Here is a 21,137-nt window from a genome sequence, read left to right as displayed (position 1 = left end):
CCAGTTCCATCAGCTTCCTGGCCTGTGAACAAAAGATAGGAATATACAGGAACTTCAATTTAATGAAAAAAAAAAAACATGACAGAAAAGTTTACTATTATGAGATTTGCATCAAACATTTTTGAGGTAATATTTTGATGCATGTCGGGAGTTGACACATTTTTACTTTACTTACTCTTTCAATTTTTAAAAACATTTCTTTGTTAAAAACCAATGACTTTTATATCATGTCCCGTTCAGAATATTGCAGAGTTCAAGTAATCGGAGTCCCCATGTTATAAGAAAGCGTATCTAAGCACTTTCCCTAATGTAGTCAGTTTTCTTCATCTTGCTAAAACCTACAGTATAAACTTGTACTTGTCGCTCAACTTCATTACCGAGAAATAAACACTGTAAATCTGAGAACAGTTTCTGAAATGCTCAGCCATGAATTGTATTGGCATCATTAGACAAAAATCTTTCCTGACTCTGCCCAGTAATGCAGTCTGCATTTTATGGGCTCAACATCTCCATATGGGAAAGATGGAAAATTCAAAGAGAAAAGAAAACACCTGGTCGGTTCAGTTTTCCCCCATTTACTTTCTGTGTGCAACAATTAACGTGGTATCCTGAAACGCCGTTTTTGAGAAAGTTGTTTACTTTTTTTTATTTTTTAATGTTTACTTATTTTTGAGAGACAGACAGAGTGCAAACAGGGGAAGGGCACAGAGAGAGGGAGACACGGAATCGGAAGCAGGCTCCGAGCTGTCAGCACAGACCCTGACACGGGGCTCGAATTCACAGACTGCGAGATCATGACCTGAGCCGAAGTCGGACACTTAACCGACGGAGCTACCCAGGTTCCCCTAAGTTTATTTTTTTTAATGCTTATTTATTTTGAGAGAGAGAGAAAAAGAGAACAAGTGGGGGAGGGGCAGAGAGAGAGGGAGGGAGAGACAGGGTCCCAGGCAGGTCCCACACCACATTGTCAGCATGAAGCCTGACACGGGGCTCGATCTCACAAAGTGTGAGATCATGACCTGAGCTGAAATCAAGAGTTGGGCGCTTAACTGACCAGGTGCCCCAATAAAGTTAAGTTTAAAGCACTCTCACTGCATTGTCACCAACGAGGTGACTTGCTGCATTAAAACCCATGATGTTCAGCATCCGGGTGAGGAACAGAGCAGCTCGTCTCTCTCAAAGTGAGTGTTCATGCAAGCATTTGAGGGGAACACACAGGGAGGACAGCGTGTGTGCATGTGTCTTCCTAGTCAATTTCAAATTGCTCCCGGCAAGACCACGCATCTCACCATCACGCCTGCACTTACAGATCACGTGACTGAAACGAACATGGTGTCCAGAGCTGGAAAACAGCCTCTGCAGTGCTACTGAGCCAGCCGGAGGAAGGGTCACCCGGAGTAACAATAATTGGAAAAACACAGAAGGCTATTTCACAAGCAAAATGCAGAGTACAAGTCCAGCATGGCTTACCAGAACATAGTTGGCGGGGAGGGGCTGTTTTTGTTCATTAACTTTTGTCTGCATGAACTTGGGAGTACAAAGAGTCTTTAGGAGATTTTTGAGAAGACAGATATGAAGTCAAGCATGTTCTTATTTATATTATACAGCCAGATTCCTGCAGTCTTGATTTTGCATAAGAAATATTAGATAACTTGTAATTTTAGGAAATATTCAATTTAATATTGATGGAAACAAAATCAGCCAATATGAACGATCAAACCCAATTTTCAAGGACTTTACACTTTTATCTAATGGCATCAATTTTCTGGAGCAGGTACATGAATAAATGTATGTGTCTATGATTTACTTCTTAAAATCTATCAGTTTGGAAAAATTACACATTCAGGCACATGGGGATGCTAACTTTTCGGCAATTTATGTTCCTTTGTATAAAACAGCAGCGTGCGTTGCATCAGTGTGGGCATTTTGTGCAATGTATCATCGGGAACCCAACTCCGGACATCAAAATGGGAACTTTAAAGGAACCCGAATAGAGATTTCAAAAATAAATTACAGGAGCACTTAGTCTTATGTTGAGAGAGGATACTAACTCAGCATTACCTCCACAATGACTGGCACTTCCATTAGAGAACTCACAAGAAAACACTGAAAAACGTGGTTACGTAGGAGTCAGGAGTCATGGCTTTCTGAACCCCTTGAACCCCGCTCGGGAGGGGGGGGTTCGGGGGGGGGGGGACTTGCAGATATATATTCTTACTACTCTATGCAGTGATCAGCTGTATATAAAATTCCCCAAAGAGGCCATGATATTTCAGATATTTCTAATTTTTCATACAAAGTCGTAAAAGCTCAATGACTTCTATGCAAAATAAGAAACTAGGAAGGTAAGAAAGACCACCTTCTTTAAAACCTCCAAGTCCCACAACACAGACCAAGGAAACTAGTCATACAATCAGGTAATCTAACAAGATCTTCATCAGCAGATCACGCACAGAGGTTTCAAAAAAGCTAAAACTACTATGTATGAAGAATCATCATCATCATTATAATCATCCACATTTTATACAATTCACATTTTGCATCATAATACCCTAAACTGAAGTGAACCAACACGTTCTCCAGCATTTACAAAGGCAAAGGAAATGGGAGGAAAGAATCTGGGATGCTGGCTTTTAACAGAAAATATATACAGATAATCCTTCCGAAGGAATATTGATTGATAAACTGTGTATCTCAGTCTCATTTTAGGAATGCGTATGAAATCAGATGGTAAAATGAAGGAACAGTCAGTGAAATGTGCATTGTGTACAATTAGAGTAGCAACAACCTCGTCAGTTGATTGCCACTCTCTTAAAAAAATTAAATTTGCAAAGAGAGTGGTCTGAACATAATACATAAGCTTTATACTTACCATTTTATAAAGGCTGCTTATCATATGCTGTTATTAATTTCTTAATTAAATGTAGTAGAAATAAATTCATCTCAAACATCAGGATTTTCCCTTCTAATGTTTATAAACTTCCCAGTGTCACCATACTGACAGCACAAGAGGCCTGAATCATAAAGATATTCTGTCCCTGCAAATCAGAAACACAATACACAGGCCCGTTGGGATTCTTTAAACTAATTAAATGTGGTGCTTATTTAGTTTTGACAGTCTTTGGGCAACCACTGGAAAGTTTAGATGTTGAGCTGGCTATTAGAGTAACCACCAGACCAAAAATAGTAAATTTGATCATTTATTTTTTTAATGTTTATTTATTTATTTTGGGGGGGGGGGGGGACATGTGTGAGCCCAAGAAGGGGAGGGGCAGAGAGGGGAAGAGAAAATGTCAAGCAGGCACCATGCCGTCAGCACAGGACCTGACTCGGGGCTCAGACTCACAAACAGTGAGATCATGACCTGCGCCGACATCAAGGGTTGGACACTTAACCAACTGCGCCACCCAGGTGCCTCTGATCATTTAATTATTAATTGGAACCTAGCTTCAAATGAGAAGATATTTTTACTGGAATGCTAAAAATTATCACGAATGATGCTTTGTAATTATCTGGAGGAGTAAATATCTGGCCAGAAATGCTTCTTCATAGTAAACGGCCATGAAGGTGGTCGTCAGGTCAACAGCGGGCATGCTCTCCCACCCTAAACTCACCAAAAGTCTTCATTGTGTCCTTACTCCGCCCTGCCAGTCTATTTGGCCACTTACTGGGTTCCCACACTTGATTTTTAAGGACATAATAAAATTCAAGCTATACTTAAACTATGATCTTAGAAATACCAAAGGAAGGGAGAAAAATACTCAGTTCCTTAGCAATATCTGCAGACTTTACATTTATAAGGGACACGGTTAATTTAAAATTTTACTTTCTGGGGCGCCTAGGTGGCTCAGTCGGTTAAACGTCCGACTTCAGCTCAGGTCATGATCTCACGGTCCGTGAGTTCGAGCCCCGCGTCGGGCTCTGTGCTGACAGCTCAGAGCCCGGAGCCTGTTTCATATTCTGTGTCTCCCTCTCTCTCTGACCCTCCCCCATTCATGCTCTGTCTCTCTCTGTCTCAAAAATAAATAAACGTTTAAAAAATATTTTTTTTAAATAAAATAAAATTTTACTTTCTGAATTAATCTCACCAAAAAATGCATCTATCCCTTTACTTTTAGGTAATCTCTACACCCAACATGGGAGCTCAAACTCATGACCCCAAGATCAGGAGTCACACACTCTTCTGACTGAGCTAGCCAGGTGCCCCTAATCTATCCCTTGAAAAGGTAGTAAAATATTTGATTTTTAAGTGTGCTTATTAACTTATTTAATCCACTGAACTAGTATTTGTGCAAAAGATAAAAAGTAATTTAATCGGTGACACTCAAGAAGCAAGAATGAATGAATGCATCTCCAAAAAAGAAAGCCATTAGCTCCCTTCCCACCGATAGGAAGGGAATCTGTTTTCAACAGGAGCTGTCACCCAGGTACCTGCCAGGCCACGTCCTGGGACGGAACCGTTTCCCCATCACGATCCCATGGCAGCTTCACATCGCACGGATGCCAGGCAGTGGCTTGTTAAGTGTTCCCCAGTGCCTGTGACATTGGCTCATTCACTCGTTGTTTTAGTTACTCATGAGAAGCATACTTGACTAGTCACCCATCCAGAGTGTTCTAAAACTAAAAAGGGATGATAAAATAGGAAATAGTCTAGAGCCTCCAATAATTCCCTTCTGATCTGAACCTCATTTACGATCATTGGCTGGCAACCGACAGGGAAGGGAGATGTCAAAACAAACAAAAGAGATTAATACTAAAGAAGAAGGAAGCTAGCAAAAGGATAACATGTTGAACCTGCTTCCTCATTTTCATTAAACTGCGATACAATTACTTTTTGAACCGCAAGAATGAATATTAACGAAGAATAATTATTCTGAGGCAGAATCATGATGGATTAGCAACAAGACGGCATCAGACTCACCATCTCTGCGATTAAGACTTGCAAACCCAGGGCCGTGGCTGCTGGACAGCTCCGAGGAGCTGCTGAAGGACGCTCGAGGCAAGGTGGATGCCAGTGGGGCGTCACAGCTATCTGTGCGGAAAATACCAAGTTCAGGTTAACCCACTGCTCGAGGCTGTTCTGTCTTCTTCTCTCCTTCCCTCTCTTCTTCCCTCCCACCCTTGCTCCTGTCCTTCCTTCTTTCTTTTCTTTTTAGTTGACAGGCTAAGAAAATGCGAGAACCTGCAGCAAACAAACATCAGTCTCAAGCAGAAACGTGTTAGTAAATGTACAACCACGGTCTCTTAAAGCAAATAAAAGCCCTGATTGGGAACCTTGGCCATTTTCCGTGGTGTAAAGATTCCCATCGTGGCCACTTCGAAGCTGTCAACGTGGCATCATCGATCATGGAATTGGAAAGAGGTTCACACGTCACGTCATTAGATAGTATTTCCACCATATGCAAATACAAGATACAGAAACAACATCCAGCGCACAGATAATAAATAGAAAAAGGGCATGAAATTAAGTAATTAAGTTGTGTGTTTGGAAAATTTACCTTTGTTTTTAACATGATTTACTTAATTGTAACTTCCAATCATTTCATCTTTAATGACGGCTGTATTTTGACAGCTGACTTACAAAATTCATGAGAAGTTAGTGATTGGCTCTTGCTAGCTGCTAAAAGTTGGCTCCAGCCCACTGCCCCTCAATGGGGAACTATTAGAAGAATTTCCTTTAAAATCAAAAAGATTTTAATAGGCATCACCACTTCTGTTGAATGCTTCTCTGAAAGGCCTATCAGTACATAAGAGAACATTTAAAAATTAAAAGCACAGAATTGGGAAAAAACAAAAAAAGGAACTGTCATCACTTCCAGATGATATGATTGTGCAGGTAGAAAATCCAAAAGTAACTGACTAGCTTAATAGCCCAATATCCCACACCCACTTCATTTTAAACTCAATCTAGGGTTAGAAAATAAATTAACCAGAATACCAAATAATAACAAAACACATAAAGTATCTAAGAATGAATCTTCCAAAACTGAAAAACATTTATGGGGATTATTATAACAACTGTATTGAAAGACATTACATAAAATACAGACTCCAGTCGTCGCCAACAGGAAGACAGTATTTTTAAAGGATCAGTCGTCCCCAGGTTGATCTAAAGATTCATTAGAAGTCCAATGAAAAGCCTAAGAGGGCTTTTCAGACACACTGAATCAAGGAACCCTGCCTGACCTGGTTCATAACATGGAATACAAATAGGATTTAAGAAGCCTATAAAGACAAATAGAAAACAAAAAACAAAAACGACACCTTCATTTTCATTAACCTCTAGCTAAAATTCAGCACTTTCTTTAATCATGAATACAGGCAAATCACAATGTTTTCAGTAGTGCCCACAAATCTGTTACCATCCTAAATTACAGATATTTTTATGGCAGTCATTGTTGTCACGGCTATCTAGAAATATTATTTATGATTCTCATTACTTCAAAATAGCGGTATTCAACTCACCACCGGATTTTGTTATTTAATGTGCTAATAACTAAGGAGACTTATTATATTACAACTTCTAATTTATTGATATCAGCATTTCACTATAATTAGCTTTCTTCCCAATCATATATATATATATATATATATATACACACACAGACACACATATATGGGTGTGCACACTGGAAGTACAAAGCTGTTGAGTTATTACTGGGGCATCATTAATATTTCAGAAAATTCCAGAGGAGGGGGGTTGTCTACCGTTCACAGTCAACAGTGCTAACTTGAGTGTTAGCCTAGAACTTTCTCAGGGGATGCCAGCACGATGAGCAGACCAGGCCCGCCTTATTCTGCCTGTACGTAAAGAGGCCCCGGGGGCCTCGCCACTACCTTGAAGGTTGAGAGCAAGACAGGATTATTTCCATTAACGCCCGTCTTGGGAAGCCTGCTCTTTTCCCAGCCTTGGCCGCCACACAGATTCCTTCGAGAGTCTTTCCCGATGCCACCCCGTCAGCCCCCTCCACTCACACCACTGTGATCTCACTACTTACAGACTTACAGTCTCCCCTTAAGCTGGAAACCTAATGAGAACTTAGCATAGATTCTGGAGCCAGACTTGGGTGGGGCTGGCATTGGCCAGGCTGCCTACTCTTCCGGTGGCACTCACCCTTTCCTAAGCCTCAGTTTTCTCATCAGTTCAATGGGAATAACTGTGCAGATAGCGCATAATTATACCACGGGGAGTCAACTCCCCCAGCAGTACAGCAAGGAGTCACGTAACTGTCAATGGTGAGTCACACACTAAGAAGACCGCTACGAGCATTAAAAGTATTTGCTTTTATCATTCTAACTATCATAAAACAAGTCAACGCTTCGTAAGTTCCTTCAAAATATTCTAGAAGGACACTTTCGTGTATACGTGGAAGGCAATGTTCAAAGTTCCAAACCATATTGTCATTTTTTTATTCTTTCCTCAAAGAAGACATAAGAAGCTTGGTCTTTAAAAAAAACAAAAAAAAAGTAATAGCTTTTGTGATGTAATCCTTCCTTTGGAATAACAATTTATAAGATTTATTTTAAAACTGTCTTTATTTAGTCTAACTCAGAGGCTTCTAAAGACGGTGTTCCAATTTACTCCAACATAGTAAATCTTGAGAATATGTGTGGTCTGAAACAAGGTGGTCACATCCTATGAGGCACCTGGAGAGGAGCGGCTGTGGATTCGGACAGTGTTTTCCAAGCATTCGGTGTGTTTCTCACTGAATCACATCCACGCAAGGTAAAGGCTCGGGAGTCATCCCAAACCTCCAGTAACTGCTGTTTTCAATCTGAAACGTCTCTATTTTCTACTAAGATTCCTGGAGCAAAAAAAATGTCAAGACCCAATTTCATTTTCTTTTTCTGGCATCATGAAAAGACATTCGAATCCCACTAAATGAATATCATTCTTATGAATAATCTGAGGAATACTATTTCTGTCCAAAAAAATAGAGGATCCCTGAAACGTTTCAAAGCTACAAGAATTATTCACAAATTATGGTTTTTAACAAGTGAAATGGCAAAACAACTTTAAAGAACCACAACTTATCACTTAGGGGGAGAAGCAACTCGAGTACAAATAATGAGCTTATGAGAATTAACATATGAAAATAGACAGACAATATTACAGTTAAAGAAGCTAAAGTAATTTTATTTCCCTTCATAATAACCACTCATATTCATAAGAAGGATTCTATGCAATAATCTTAATTTTGAAATGCATTCATCCGTCAGGGGTCCAAATGTACTCAAGGTTACGTTCTCAGAGAAGCTTAAGGATTCTAACAGAAAGGCGATGATCCATTGTCATGTGTTTTAGAGGAAAAAAAATAAACACACCACAATTGTTCATGATTTATGTATGACTCAGATCAGAGTGCTAGGGACATCCTTGTGTGCATTCTGATATAATAAATTCATATTTATGGGATGCTCAAACCTGGTCTCAGCAGTTGTCCCTATCACAATGCCGTTTTAATCAAAAGCCTATTGTTTGTCTCACCAACAGAACAGCCTTAGACTGAAATTATAAAACAATATTTCAGCTTCCGTTTTTCAAACTCGTATCTTTTTTTTTTTTTCCAGATGAAATCTTAGAAATCTGGAACTTCCCGCAACTGGGGAACATAGCCAATCTGAGTGTGAAGAGTGGGGGAGGGGCAGAGAGAGAGGGAGACACAGAATCCCAAGCAGGCTCCAGGCTCTGAGCTGTCAGCACAGAGCCCGACGCGGGGCTCGAACTCACAAGCCTTGAGATCATGACCTGGAGCCGAAGTCGGATGATTAACCGACTGAGCCCCCCAGGCGCCCCAGATGCATTACCTTTTGGACAAGATTAACAATTCCCCAACACAGAAAATTCATGTTTGCTGGCTGCTTGTTTTTCGGACTTGAACATACCATAACGGACTCTAGTCCCTGGAATGGACGAGAGAGCGAGTCACCAAGTCCCCTGGAGCTGGACTTCTGGCCCTACTTGCCCTTCCCAAGTGGGCAGCTTGAATCAAGGCCCAGATGCACACCAGGCCACGCCCCTTGGCCACTGGACCAGCAAGAACATTTGGACTCAGTAGAGCCTGGTGATACCTGGGAATCTCTCTCTGTCAAGAGGACTAAGACCCGGAGCCGGTCTGTCACTCCAATATCCACCATTCCTGGTGGCCCATCAAGGCCTCTGAGAACTTTGTGAACATCTAGGGCCACCTTCCTGCCCTTCCCGAGGTATGTGCTTACAGAGTCCCAATCCATGCAGAGTCCCAATCCATGTCTTCACTACTTTGGACCACAGTTCTGAACTTGGCCAAATGTTCTGGGGCATGGGCCCGTTTCCAACCTTCAGAGGCATACACCGTGGACAGGAGGTAATGACCCCCCAGAATCTGTAGGACATCCCAAGTTTGTAAGCATGGCGTACAGGATGCTCTAGTGACCCCTGAATAATTCTCCACCCCATCTCACCCACCCCTACCCTCACGTGCCCCTGAAAACGTGTGCTGCTGTGTGCTCAGGCCTGCAACCACCCCATGTGGGTCTCTACTTGGCAATAGCAACTGGGCATTCCACGAGCTTGGACAACTGCACCAGTCTGTGCTGGTTACCTGCATGACCCTCGTGGCCCGGCCTGTTAGAAACTCAGGTGGAGAAAAGCGGAGGCGATTTCCGATTTCTCGTCTGCTCTAGTAAGTTACACATCCCAATAACAGAATAGAGTTGGATCGCTGGGAGAACAAAGTCAGAAAGGGCCCATTATTCCAAGTTCCTGGCTACTTTATTTAATAGTTTCACACCTGCAGAGGGTGCACACCTGTCCATTAGTACAGTCCAAAGTGAAGCACTTTTGTTTTTACTTCTAGGCTTCCTCTCTTATCGTAACGTATGTCATGAATTATCTCAAAGATTTGGTTTATGTTCACTGTATTGAATCACAGCTGTTGAATGAATACGTCGAGATCCAGATGTTGCCTATGAAATTACTCCTCAGCACTGAAGGATTCGCTGTTTATTGTACATCAAATAGTAACACTACAAAAACAACTTGCCGTTAATTTTAGTGATGCGATATAGCAAATTAATATCCATTAACTGCACCTACTATTAGGTATAAATGTGAAATAATCATTGTTCTTACGATTAAATTATACCTCATGTTCCCTCCAGCTGACTGAATTCATACTGGTAGTGTTTCCTCTTTTAGATCAATGCATTTGTAAAATGCCTTACATGTTTCTGAGAAAATTTTAAATTACAGAATAGTATATTCCAAATTCTGAAATCCAAATGGTAGGTAAGATGTAGCTGGGCAGATATTTGTTAATAAAAGGAGCTTCCAGGGGGGCGAAGGTGGGCTCAGTAGGTTAAGCTTCCGACTTCGGCTCAGGTCATGATCTCACACGTTGTGAGTTCGAGCCCCACGTCGGGCTCTGAGCTGACAGCTCAGAGCCTGGAACCTGCTTCCAATTCTGTGTCTCCCTCTCTCTCTGCCCCTCCCCCACGCATGCTCTGTTTCTCAAAAATGAATAAATGTTAAAAATTTTTTTTTAAAAAGAAGCTTTCTGCCTACTGATCTGACTTTAAACTTCCAGAAAATCTGTAACTCAAATATACAAAATCAACTTTGAAAAAGTCTTCTTGTTAGAACACAAATCAATAAAATTAAAAATAGGAAATCAGTGGAGAAAATTAACAAAACCAAAAGTTGGCTCTTTGAAAAGACAGTAAAAGATTCTAGCCAAGCTGGCTTAAAAAAGAGAAAGAGAGAAGACAAAAATTATCAGTATCAGAAATGAAAGACAGAACATCACTACAGATCCCATGGACATTAAATGGCTAATAAAGAAGTAATACGGACAACTCTTTGCCCACAAATTTGATAATCTAGATATGTGAGGGTTGATGGGGGGTGGGAGGGAGGGGAGGGGAGGTGATGGGTATTGAAGAGTGTGTCTTTTGGGATGAGCACTGGGTGTTGTATGGAAACAAATTTGATAATAAATTTCATATATTAAAAAAATAAAAAGAAAACAAAATAAAAAAAAGATAATCTAGATGATATGGACTCCTTACAAGATATAATCTGCCAAATTCACACAAGAAGGAAGACAATCTGTATGGGCCTATATCTATCAGAGAATTTGAAGCTATAATTAATAACCTTCCAAAGCAGAAAGTACCAGGTCTAAATGGCTTCAGTGGTAAATTCTACCAAACATTTAAGGAAGAAATTTTATCAATTCTCTACAAATTCTTTCAGAAGACAGAAGCAGAGGGAATACTTTCTAATGCATTTTATGACAACTGAATTACCATGGTACCAAAGCCAATCATTGATTTTACAAGAAAAGAAACCTATAGACCAATATCTCTCATAAATATAGATGCAAAATCCTCAACAAAACATTAGCAAACTGAATCCAAAAATGTATAAAGAGAATTATATACCATGAACAGGTGGAATTTATCCCAGGTATACAAGACTGATTCAACAACATTCAAAAAGCAATTAATCTAACCCACCACATCAACAAGCTAAACAAGAAAAATCAGTCATTTAAACAGGTGCACAAAAAAAATATTTGACAAAATCCAACACCTATTCATAGTAAAAACTCTTAAACTAGGAACAGAGGGGAACTTCCTCAACTTGAAAAAGGATATCTACAAAAAACCTACTGTGAAATCATACTTGAAGGTGACAAACTTAAAACTTTCCCACTAAGATCAGTAACGAGACAAGGACGTCCCATTCTTTTTCACAATCCTACCGGAAGTCTTAATTGATGCAATGAAACAAGAAGAGGAAATAAAAGGGATACAGATCGGGAAGAAAGAAATCTGTCGTCGTTCACAAATGACACGATCATCTATGTAGAAAATTCCAAAGAATTGACAAAAAACAACAACAACCCTGAAACTAATAAGCCAAGAGGACATAAAGTTAACACACAAAAATCAAATAGTCTCCTATATACCATTAATGAATAAGTTGAATTTAAAATAAAAACACACCATTTACATTAATGCCCGCCCAAAATTATGGAATACTTGGGCATAAATCTAACAAAATATGTACAAGATGTATATGAGAAGAACTATAAACACGGATGCATAAAATAAAAAAAAAAAGACTAAATAAATGGAGAGATATTCCATACTCCAGAATAGGAAGACTCAATACTGTTAGGATGTCAGTTCTTCCAATTTGGTCTATCAACCAAGGCAGTCTCAATCAAAATCCCCGCGAGTTATTTTGTGACTATCAACAAACCGGATTCTACAGTTTACATGGAGAGAAAAAACAACCCAGAATAGCCAACACAATGTTAAAGTTGGAGGACTGACACCACTCGGCTTCAAGACTTACTACAAAGCCACGGCGATCAAGATGATGCGTTATTGGCAAAAGAACTTGACAAACAGATCAGTGGAACAGAACAGAGCCCAGAAGCAGGCCCACACAATACAGCCGCCTTATCTTTCAAAGGAGAAAAAGGCAACACAATGGAGAAAAGACAGTCTTTTCTTTGGTTTTTTTTTTTGAAAGAATTAGATTAGCACTTTATTTTTTTATATTAAATATAATTTATGGTCAAACTGGTTTCCATACAACACCCGGTGCTCATCCCAAGAGCTGCCCTCCTGAATGCCTATACACCCCCCACCAACCCTCAGTTTGTTCTCAGTATTTAAGAGTCTCTTATGCTTTGCCTCCTTCCCTCTCTGTAACTTTTTTCCCCCTTCCCCTCCCCCATGGTCTTCTGTTAAGTTTCAGGATCCACACATGAGTGAAAAAATATGGTATCTGTCTTTCTCTGCCTGGCTTATTTCACTCAGCATAATACCCTCCAATTCTATCCACGTTGCTACAAATGGCCAGATTTCATCCTTTCTCATTGCCACGTAGTATTCCATTGTGTATATAAACCACAATTTCTTTATCCATTCATCAGTTGATGGACATTTAGGCTCTTTCCGTAATTTGGCTATTGTTGAAAGCGCTGCTATAAACATTGGGGTACAAGTGCCCCTATGCATCAGCACTCCTGTATCCCTTGGGTCAATTCCTAGCAGTGCTATCGCTGGGTCATAGGGTAGATCTATTTTTAATTTTTTGAGGAACCTCCACACTATTTTCCAGAGTGGCTGCACCAGTTTGCATTCCCACCAACAGTGCAAGAGGGTTCCCGTTTCTCCACACCCGTTCCAGCATCTACAGTCTCCTGATTTGTTCATTTAAGCCACTCTGACTGGCATGAGGTGGTATTTGAAAAAGATACATCTGACAAAGAACTGTTGTCCAAAATATAAAAAAAAAAAAAACCTCTTAAACTCAACAATTAAAAACAAAAACAAAAACAAAAAAACTCCATCTCAAAAATGGTCCAACGACTTCCAGGCACCTCCATAAAGAAGATACGCAGATGTCAGATAAACATATAACAAGAGCCTCAACACGATATGTCATCAGGGAAAATGGAAATTAAAACAATGAGATACCAACACGCACCCATCAGAATGGCCAACACCTGGAACACTGCCAACAGAAAATGCTGGCGAGGGCGTAGACCAAGAGGAACTCTCATCCACTGCCGGTGGGAATGCAAAATGGCAGTCTTCTTGGAAGGACAATTTGGCACGTTCTTACAAAACTAAATATACTCCCGCCATGCATCCCAACAAGTGTACTCCTTGGTATTTGCCCAAACGAGTTGAAAACTTAATGTCCACACAAAAACACGCACACGTGATTTATAGCAGCTTGATTCGCTGATTGCCAAAACTTGGAAGCGAACACAGTATCCTTCAGTAGGTGAATGGATGAAACAAACAAACAACCTGTGGGTGCCACAACCAGGTAATGGAGTATTTTCAGCAATAAAGAGAAATGAGCTGTCAAGCCATGAAAAAAACATGGAGGAACCTTAAATGCCTATTTCTAAGTGAAAGAAGCCAGTGTCAAGACGCTACATCCAGGTTGACTTCAACTCGACGACATTTTGGAGGAAGCAAAATTATGGAGACGGGAAAGAGGTCAGCAGTTGTCAGTGTTCAGGAAGTGGTCACCGGATTTTGTGTGACATAGCGATGAGGGGGTATGTGACATTACACATTTGGCAAACGCTACAGAATACACACCAAGAGTGAACCCGAACTTGGGTGAACTTTAGGTGGTAATGATGTACCAACCCCAGAGCATCAGTTTGAATAAATGAACCCCTCTGATAGCGGCTGTCGATAAGGAGGGCGGCTGTGCATGTGCGGGGGGTAAGGGGGAGATACGGGAAATCTCTGTACCTTCTGCTTAATTTTGCTGTGAACAGAAAACTGCTCTAAAAACTAGTGTCCATTAGACAACGAAGGCTTTCTTTGTATCAACAGCTGAGAATTCACTTAAGAATCAAGGCTATGATTCAAATAACTTCCCTGAAGAGGGACATAAACGCTTCATCTTTACACTGATTTTGTTCCAGCTCTATGCCAAGAAGGCCCTTTGTGAAATTTAGCTCTGGCACTTGGCCCGGCAACTGAAAGGATCAAGTCTATTCCTTCCTGGCTTTAAAAGCACGCACCGCCGCGTGAGTTCCGAACCTCAGAGGAATCACAGCTCTGGAGAGAGAACTTTTCAGTTTCCTCCCTGATTTCCCTGCTTCCGCACCCTAAAGGAGCCGAGAATTTGGACCCGTTTGAAAGGCAAAAATTTAACAATCCCAATTATTATCCACCAAGGCCCCTGAAAACTGACATTCAGCAAAAGGCACCAATGACAACTGTGGTTCTAAAAATTACACCTGGTGCCATTTTCACGAATCACCCCGTTCTCGTACGGGGTCAGCAGGTTTTATAGAGAACTAGTATTTGTCTTTATTTCCTCAGCTTCCAGCACCGTGCCTGCCACGTGGCAGGCACCTGGTCAACGCGTGCTGAATTAAATCGGCCACGAGTTGGAGAAACACTTTCTTATTTAAAAAAAATTTTTTTAATCTTTATTTATTTTTGAGAGCGAGACAAAGCATAAGCAGGGGAGGGGCAAAGAGAGAGGGAGACACAGAATACAAGGCAGGTTGCAGGCTCCAAGCTGTCAGCACAGAGCCCGACGCGGGGCTTGAACTCCCGAACCACGAGATCAGGACCTGAACTGAAGCCGGACACTTAACCCACCGAGCCACCCAGGCGTCCCGAGAAAAACTTTCTTGAGTCTCCGTATCTAAGCCCTGGTTCCTCTCCAACGCATACTGAGCTTGCAACACTGAGGCAGCCAAATTCGTCCTGAGAGACAGGGCATGCGTTTCCGCGCGGGGTGTGGGACAGGCGTGTCACAGAGGGACGCAGGCAAACACGAGGAGCGGGGAGGGGTCCCCACCAGCCTGTGGAGATAGCGCAGGAAGGATTCGTTGCAGGAGACATTCTAGCTCCTGCTTAGACACGGCGTGTCAGTGAGAGTCAGTAACTTGCCACACTCAGGTGTCTTTCAGGAAGAAATTCCGTCCCTGAATTGTAAGAAAGTGACATCTCTTGATGGGTCAAGATCATATAATTTTGTGCAATACAATTCGGGCGGGGGGGGGGGGGGGACGGGCAGAGCAATTAGTCTCTTGTACACTGATGCCCACGAGACCTTTCTTCATACGTGAAATTACGTGGCTCCCCGACAGGACCCCCAGAGACACAGAGGTGCTCTGGCTACAAGGTGGCAGGGGTCCCACGCGGCCCTTGCCGGGGCTTCTCCCAGACCCCAGGCAGGACCCGCTAATCCCTTACACATCAGTGAGCAAGTCACCAAACTAGAACACCAGTGAAAAGCACCCGGGACATTTTAAAAATTGGCATTCTCAGGGGCACGTGGGGGGCTCAACCGCTTGAGCATCCAACTCCTGATGTTGGCTCAGGTCACGGTCTCATGGTTCATGAGTTCGAGTCCCACATCGGGCTCTGCACCAACAGCGTGGACCCTGCTTGGAATTCTCTCTCCCTTCTCCCTTTGTCACACCCTCACCCTTGCTTTCTCTCTCTCCAAAAATAAGTAAACTTAAAAAATAAAAATAAAACATTGGGCCACCTGGGTGGCTCAGTCGCCTAAGCGTCCAACTTTGGCTCAGGTCACGATCTCGAGGTTCACGAGTTCGAGCCCCGTGTTGGCCTCCGTGCTGACAGCTCGGAGCCTGGAGCCTGTTCGGGATTGTGTGTCTCCTTCTCTCTCTCTCTGCCCCTTCCCCGTTTGTGCTTTGCGTGTGTGTGTGTCTCTCTCTCTCAAAAATATTTAAAAACAAGTAAGTAAATAAATAAAATACAATAACAAAAATAAAAAATAAAAAAACCGGGCATTCCCCACGCCCCACCCCGGGAAACTCTGACGTAGTGAGTTTTGAGCCCCACCAAAGCAGGGTATTTCAGATACAACCGATGGTATTTGTGTCCTCAAGGCAGACACAAATCCTCCTCTGCTCTTCAGAGGAGGAAACACACCATCTCTGCTGTGCAAGAAAGCCTCCCTTGCAGGGATGGCGTCTCCACGTGGCCACCTGTTTGCCCGTAAGCGGCCCTGGCATCTGTGTCCTGTTCGGCGGGTAGCATTTGAACGAGGATTGGCGAGTGGGCAGCACAGAAGACACCGTTTCAAAAGTCTGAAACCCTATCGAGCTACTGCCCGGAAAGACGCACGAGAGAAACAAAGCTGTAGGCTCGTGTGGGCATTGATTTTGCCCTAAATGTTTAGGTTGAAAAGATTTTAGCTTGCCCACAGCTCATTAGCTAGAGAACCAACTGCTCGCACGTCAATCTGAAACAGCCGGGTCAAGGGGCAGAGTCTGACCCCCACAAACTATCCTCACCTTGTTAAAATGGTCACAGGGCAATCCGGGGTGCCTCGATTCTCAATATTCTTAATATTTCTGTTTGCGCATCGCTCCCGTGAATTACCAAAGCATTGTAATTGTCACAAGATCACACAGCTTCATTCTATAAATGCTGCTTCTAGAGGAACTGCCTCCTGGAGCAAATGCCTAATAAACATTTCTTGAGTGAGGAGTGATTTCTTTTGAAACGCTGGGCAAACTTTGTAAAGTTTCTCAATTTTCTCCACTGAACATTGGAAGCACAAGTTTTTTAAATTTTTTAATGTTTATTTTTGAGAGAGAGGGAGAGAGAGAGAATGAGCAAGCACAGGCAGGGGACGGGCAGAGAGGGAGACACAGAATCCGAAGCAGGCTCCAGGCTCCGAGCTGTCAGCGCAGAGCCTGACGCGGGACTCGAACCCATGAACTGTGAGATCATGACCTGAGCCGAAGTCAGAGGCTCAATTGACTGAGCCACCCAGGCGCCCCCAAAATTATTTAATTCCCTGAGACTACATGATTGTAAAACAATTGAAAACTTTTGCATGAGTTTTTCTAAAAACTTAACAAAATGTAACCAAAAAATCCTAAAAACGTGCTATCATATTTGATCCATAAATATTGTAACAAATAGTTGGATTTTTAGGACAAGACTTAGGTTACATGAGAACTTTTTATGCTATCTTGGAAAGAATATTTGGTGTTTGGGCATTTTCACTGCAAAGGATTTAAAACAATACAAACAAAATAACTAACATATTCCCAAGCTAAAGACTCACTGCTTTATAAGAATGAGAAACAGAATACACGCCATTGTAAAGAAATACGTATTTCCTGGGACGCCCGGGTGGCGACCGACTTCGGCTCAGGTCACGGTTCGTGAGTTCGAGCCCCGCATCAGGCTCTGTGCTGACAGCTCAGAGCCTGGAGCCTGCTTGGGACTCTGCATCTCCCTCTCTTTCTGCCCCTTCCCTGCTCGTGTTCTGTGTCTCTGTCTCTGAAAAATAAACAAACATTAAATAAACAAGTAAGTATGTATTTTGTGCTTGAAATAACCAACTGGGAAGTTCAAAACGCTGGTGTGACCTCAGGTAAAAGTCTGGTCACAAGCTTTGTTTTGTAATTTGGATACACTTGCCTTTTCTTTCTTTTTTTTTTTTTTAATTTTTTTTTAACGTTTATTTATTTTTGAGACAGAGAGAGACAGAGCATGAACGGGGGAGGGTCAGAGAGAGAGGGAGACACAGAATCTGAAACAGGCTCCAGGCTCTGAGCGGTCAGCACAGAGCCCGATGCGGGGCTCGAAATCACAGACCGTGAGATCATGACCTGAGCCGAAGTCGGACGCTTAACCGACTGAGCCACCCAGGTGCCCCTACACTTGCCTTTTCTACCTATCCTCCCTCCCTCCCTCCTCTGCTCCTTCCTCGGCTTCCTCCTCCCTTCTTCTTTCCCCTCAGAGACTTAACAAAGGACAGTTGTTCAAAAGGGGTTTGCAGGTGATGGACGGAAGCACGGTCAATGCATCCCAAGCACGGGTGTCTGTACATCATTCCTCCACAAAATACCGTTTCTCCCATTTTGTTGGGGGGGGGGCGGGGGGCAGGGAGCACAGGACAGTAATTTCTTTGCAGAGTTCCAAGAACGTATACAAAATATATGGGGGGGGAGGGGGGAGAGAGAAAGGTTTTGATATTATGGAATTAGATGCGGTATGGAATTCAGACGATACTTAAAGTTTTAATACAATTCACTCACTGTTAAATATTTTGTGGTTTAAATCTACCGAGGTTCTAGTATATTACAGCATTGCTGTTTAATGTAATGTTTACCCAGAAATTATTTAAATGTAAATAGTAACAGTTCGCTGGAAACTTGGGTCTCTGCCAAAAAAATTTCCATAAAACAATCATTTGCTTTAATTGTTCATGTTTATTCAAAACTAGAGGCCACTGCTGTTACACGAGTGGAAAATCCAATCATTTTTAGGGAGCACGCATGCGCGTGTGTGTTGAGTGCACGTACATACCCATAAAACTGAGACTACTACCGAATAAAGCACTACATTCTCAGATATCTCATTAGATACACTTATAAACATAATATATCTACTTGGTGTTATTTTCACAGGGTGCAACTAAACATTTCTTTAAAAAATGTACCCAAAGAGGGTGGGTTTTTCTACTAACCTTCCAGGCTGTGCTGATACATATATAGCACTCGGGTCAAAAAGGAGGGGAAATGTTTTAATTCAGGAGCAAGTAGAAATTTAAAATTCACAGCATGCGCTGAATTATACCATGTATAGACACTGCCTTCTCTTTTATAAACCTGACTCTTCTCTCTGCACCATGTATAAAGCATTATATAAAACCACACAACCTAAAATTAGTTTATACAAGACACAAATCTGCTAACCCTCAGGGAACTCCAGATTTTAACAGCCAAATGCATGATAAAATCTAATATTTTGTTCTCTTCTAAAAGATGAGACATAGCTCAAGACTTCAATCACCCACAGAAAAATGTCCCAGTAACTTATCAAATGACCAATTGTCATTTTTACAATTGTCACTGAAACTCTGCCAGCAGTGCATAAGGAAAGGAGATTAGGGGCACCTGGGGGGCTCAGCCGGTTAAGCGTCCAACTTCGGCTCAGGTCATGATCTCACGGTTCGGGAGTTCGAGCCTCGCGTCGGGCTCTGTGCTGACAGCTCAGGACCTGCTTGGGATTCTCTCTCCCTCTCTGCCCCTCCCCCGACTCTCTCTCTCTCTCTCTCTCTCTCTCTCTCTCTCTCTCTCTCAAATTAAATAACTAAACTTTGAAAAGAAAAGGAAAAGAGATTAGATGAAACCCTCCACACACTTAAATGACCCCACTCACCCATTCTCAAGCATAAACACATTTCCTTTGTTTAATGAAGAATACTCTCGATATCAGATAAGAGACAAATGAATGAATAAAAGCATAGGATCGTAGCAAAACGCGAAGCAGAAAACACGACTTTTTCCTAAAGAGGCACATCGGCTTCGTGACGTTGAACAGCATGCGCAGTATCACATTTAATTCATTTTCCACTGATTATCCTTTATTTTAACGCAATACTTACTTTTTGAACAACATCCAGGGCTAAATTTTACTTATTTCCCAAAGAATATTAGTAAGAGTTTACTCTCCCTTGTCATGCTCCCCACTCATGTCTTACGGAGTTTTACGTAACAGTTCGACCGAAAATTTCTAGCATAAAAGTTATTTTCCCTCCTAGCTTGTATTTCTCTCGCCCCTTCCTTTGGTTCCTGATTACTGCTCCACAGCAAGCAAACTGTCATTCCCTTATAGCAAATCAGTTCACGTCATTCTCTTCGGTGGCCAAACCTGGGACCGTGTTTCCCTGTTTTTCCACTTCCACTATTTTCATTTGACAATTTCCACTGTTGTCCTCCATTTATCTAACTCAGCACCACATGGGCTTCTGTAATCGAGATGCATTATTTCTTTTCCATTTTAGGAAATTTTCATTTACTTTTATGTTAACAACACCTTGAAATCGGTTAAAATTGGCTTTTTGGTCAAATAAAAAAGTAAATATTTTATATGTGGTTGGAACTGTGAGTAATACTGTCCGATGTAATATAAGCCCATAAAAATAAAAACTGGAATTACTTTATTCAAATCTCTAAATTTTTTTAATGTTTATTTATTTTTGAGAGAGAGAGAAACAGAGAGTGTGTGCACGCATGCACATGAGCAGGGGAGGGGCAGAGAGGGAGGGAGACACAGAATCCGAAGCAGACTCCAGGCTCCGAGCTATCAGCACAGAGCCCCCACATGGGGCTCAAACTCAAAAACCGCAAGATCATGAGCTGAGCTGAAGTCAGATGCTTAACTGACTGAGCCACCCAGGCGTCCCTCAAATCTCTATATCCTTATCACTTTGGTATATTTTACTTTATGCACTTAATTTGTCTATCGTATCCAAAGCTTTTCTTTCTTCCCCCTCTCTTCTTGCTTTCTAGTGAATAGATTGAAATTTCCCCCCGGACTTATTCTATTTTTTTTTATTACATTGGTTTGGAATGTATACTCCCCATTACTATTCTTCTCATGGGCCTCCTTAAAATTTTACACTGCATTCTGGTTGACAATTTAACCAAGTCTAAAATTAAACAGATTTTAATTCCTTCCACAAAACAATGCAAGGAGCATAGCACGCTCTGTCTGATCACCCCTTTCCATGTTTCTTTTCAGTTCCTCACATCAATCTACCTTGTCTTCTCTCTTTGCATTCCACCAACTTTCATTCCACACCAATGCCATACATA

The 21,137-nt window shown here is 41.7% G+C and overlaps 1 protein-coding gene across 3 annotated transcripts in view; it reads right to left on the bottom strand.

The window, feature by feature from the left end:
- The window catches only part of LOC109275508 (contactin-associated protein-like 3), a 192,761-nt gene that overhangs the window by 155,590 nt on the left and 16,034 nt on the right, over positions 1–21,137 (bottom strand). For 2 of the 3 annotated variants that reach the window (XM_053907750.1, XM_053907748.1), the window contains exon 2: positions 4,922–5,032. The exons of the other annotated variant lie outside the window; for it this stretch is intronic. In XM_053907750.1, coding sequence (XP_053763725.1) covers positions 4,922–5,032 — 111 coding nt within the window. The remainder of the gene's footprint in view (positions 1–4,921; positions 5,033–21,137) is intronic. 3 annotated transcript variants of the gene reach the window in all.

Source organism: Panthera pardus, unplaced genomic scaffold (genome assembly GCF_024362965.1).
Source record: "Panthera pardus isolate Hobbes unplaced genomic scaffold, ASM2436296v1 HiC_scaffold_20, whole genome shotgun sequence".
In the NCBI taxonomy this organism is placed as follows: domain Eukaryota; kingdom Metazoa; phylum Chordata; class Mammalia; order Carnivora; family Felidae; genus Panthera; species Panthera pardus.
Note: the sequence above shows the minus strand (reverse complement) of the source record. Positions and strands in the feature narration are given on the sequence as shown.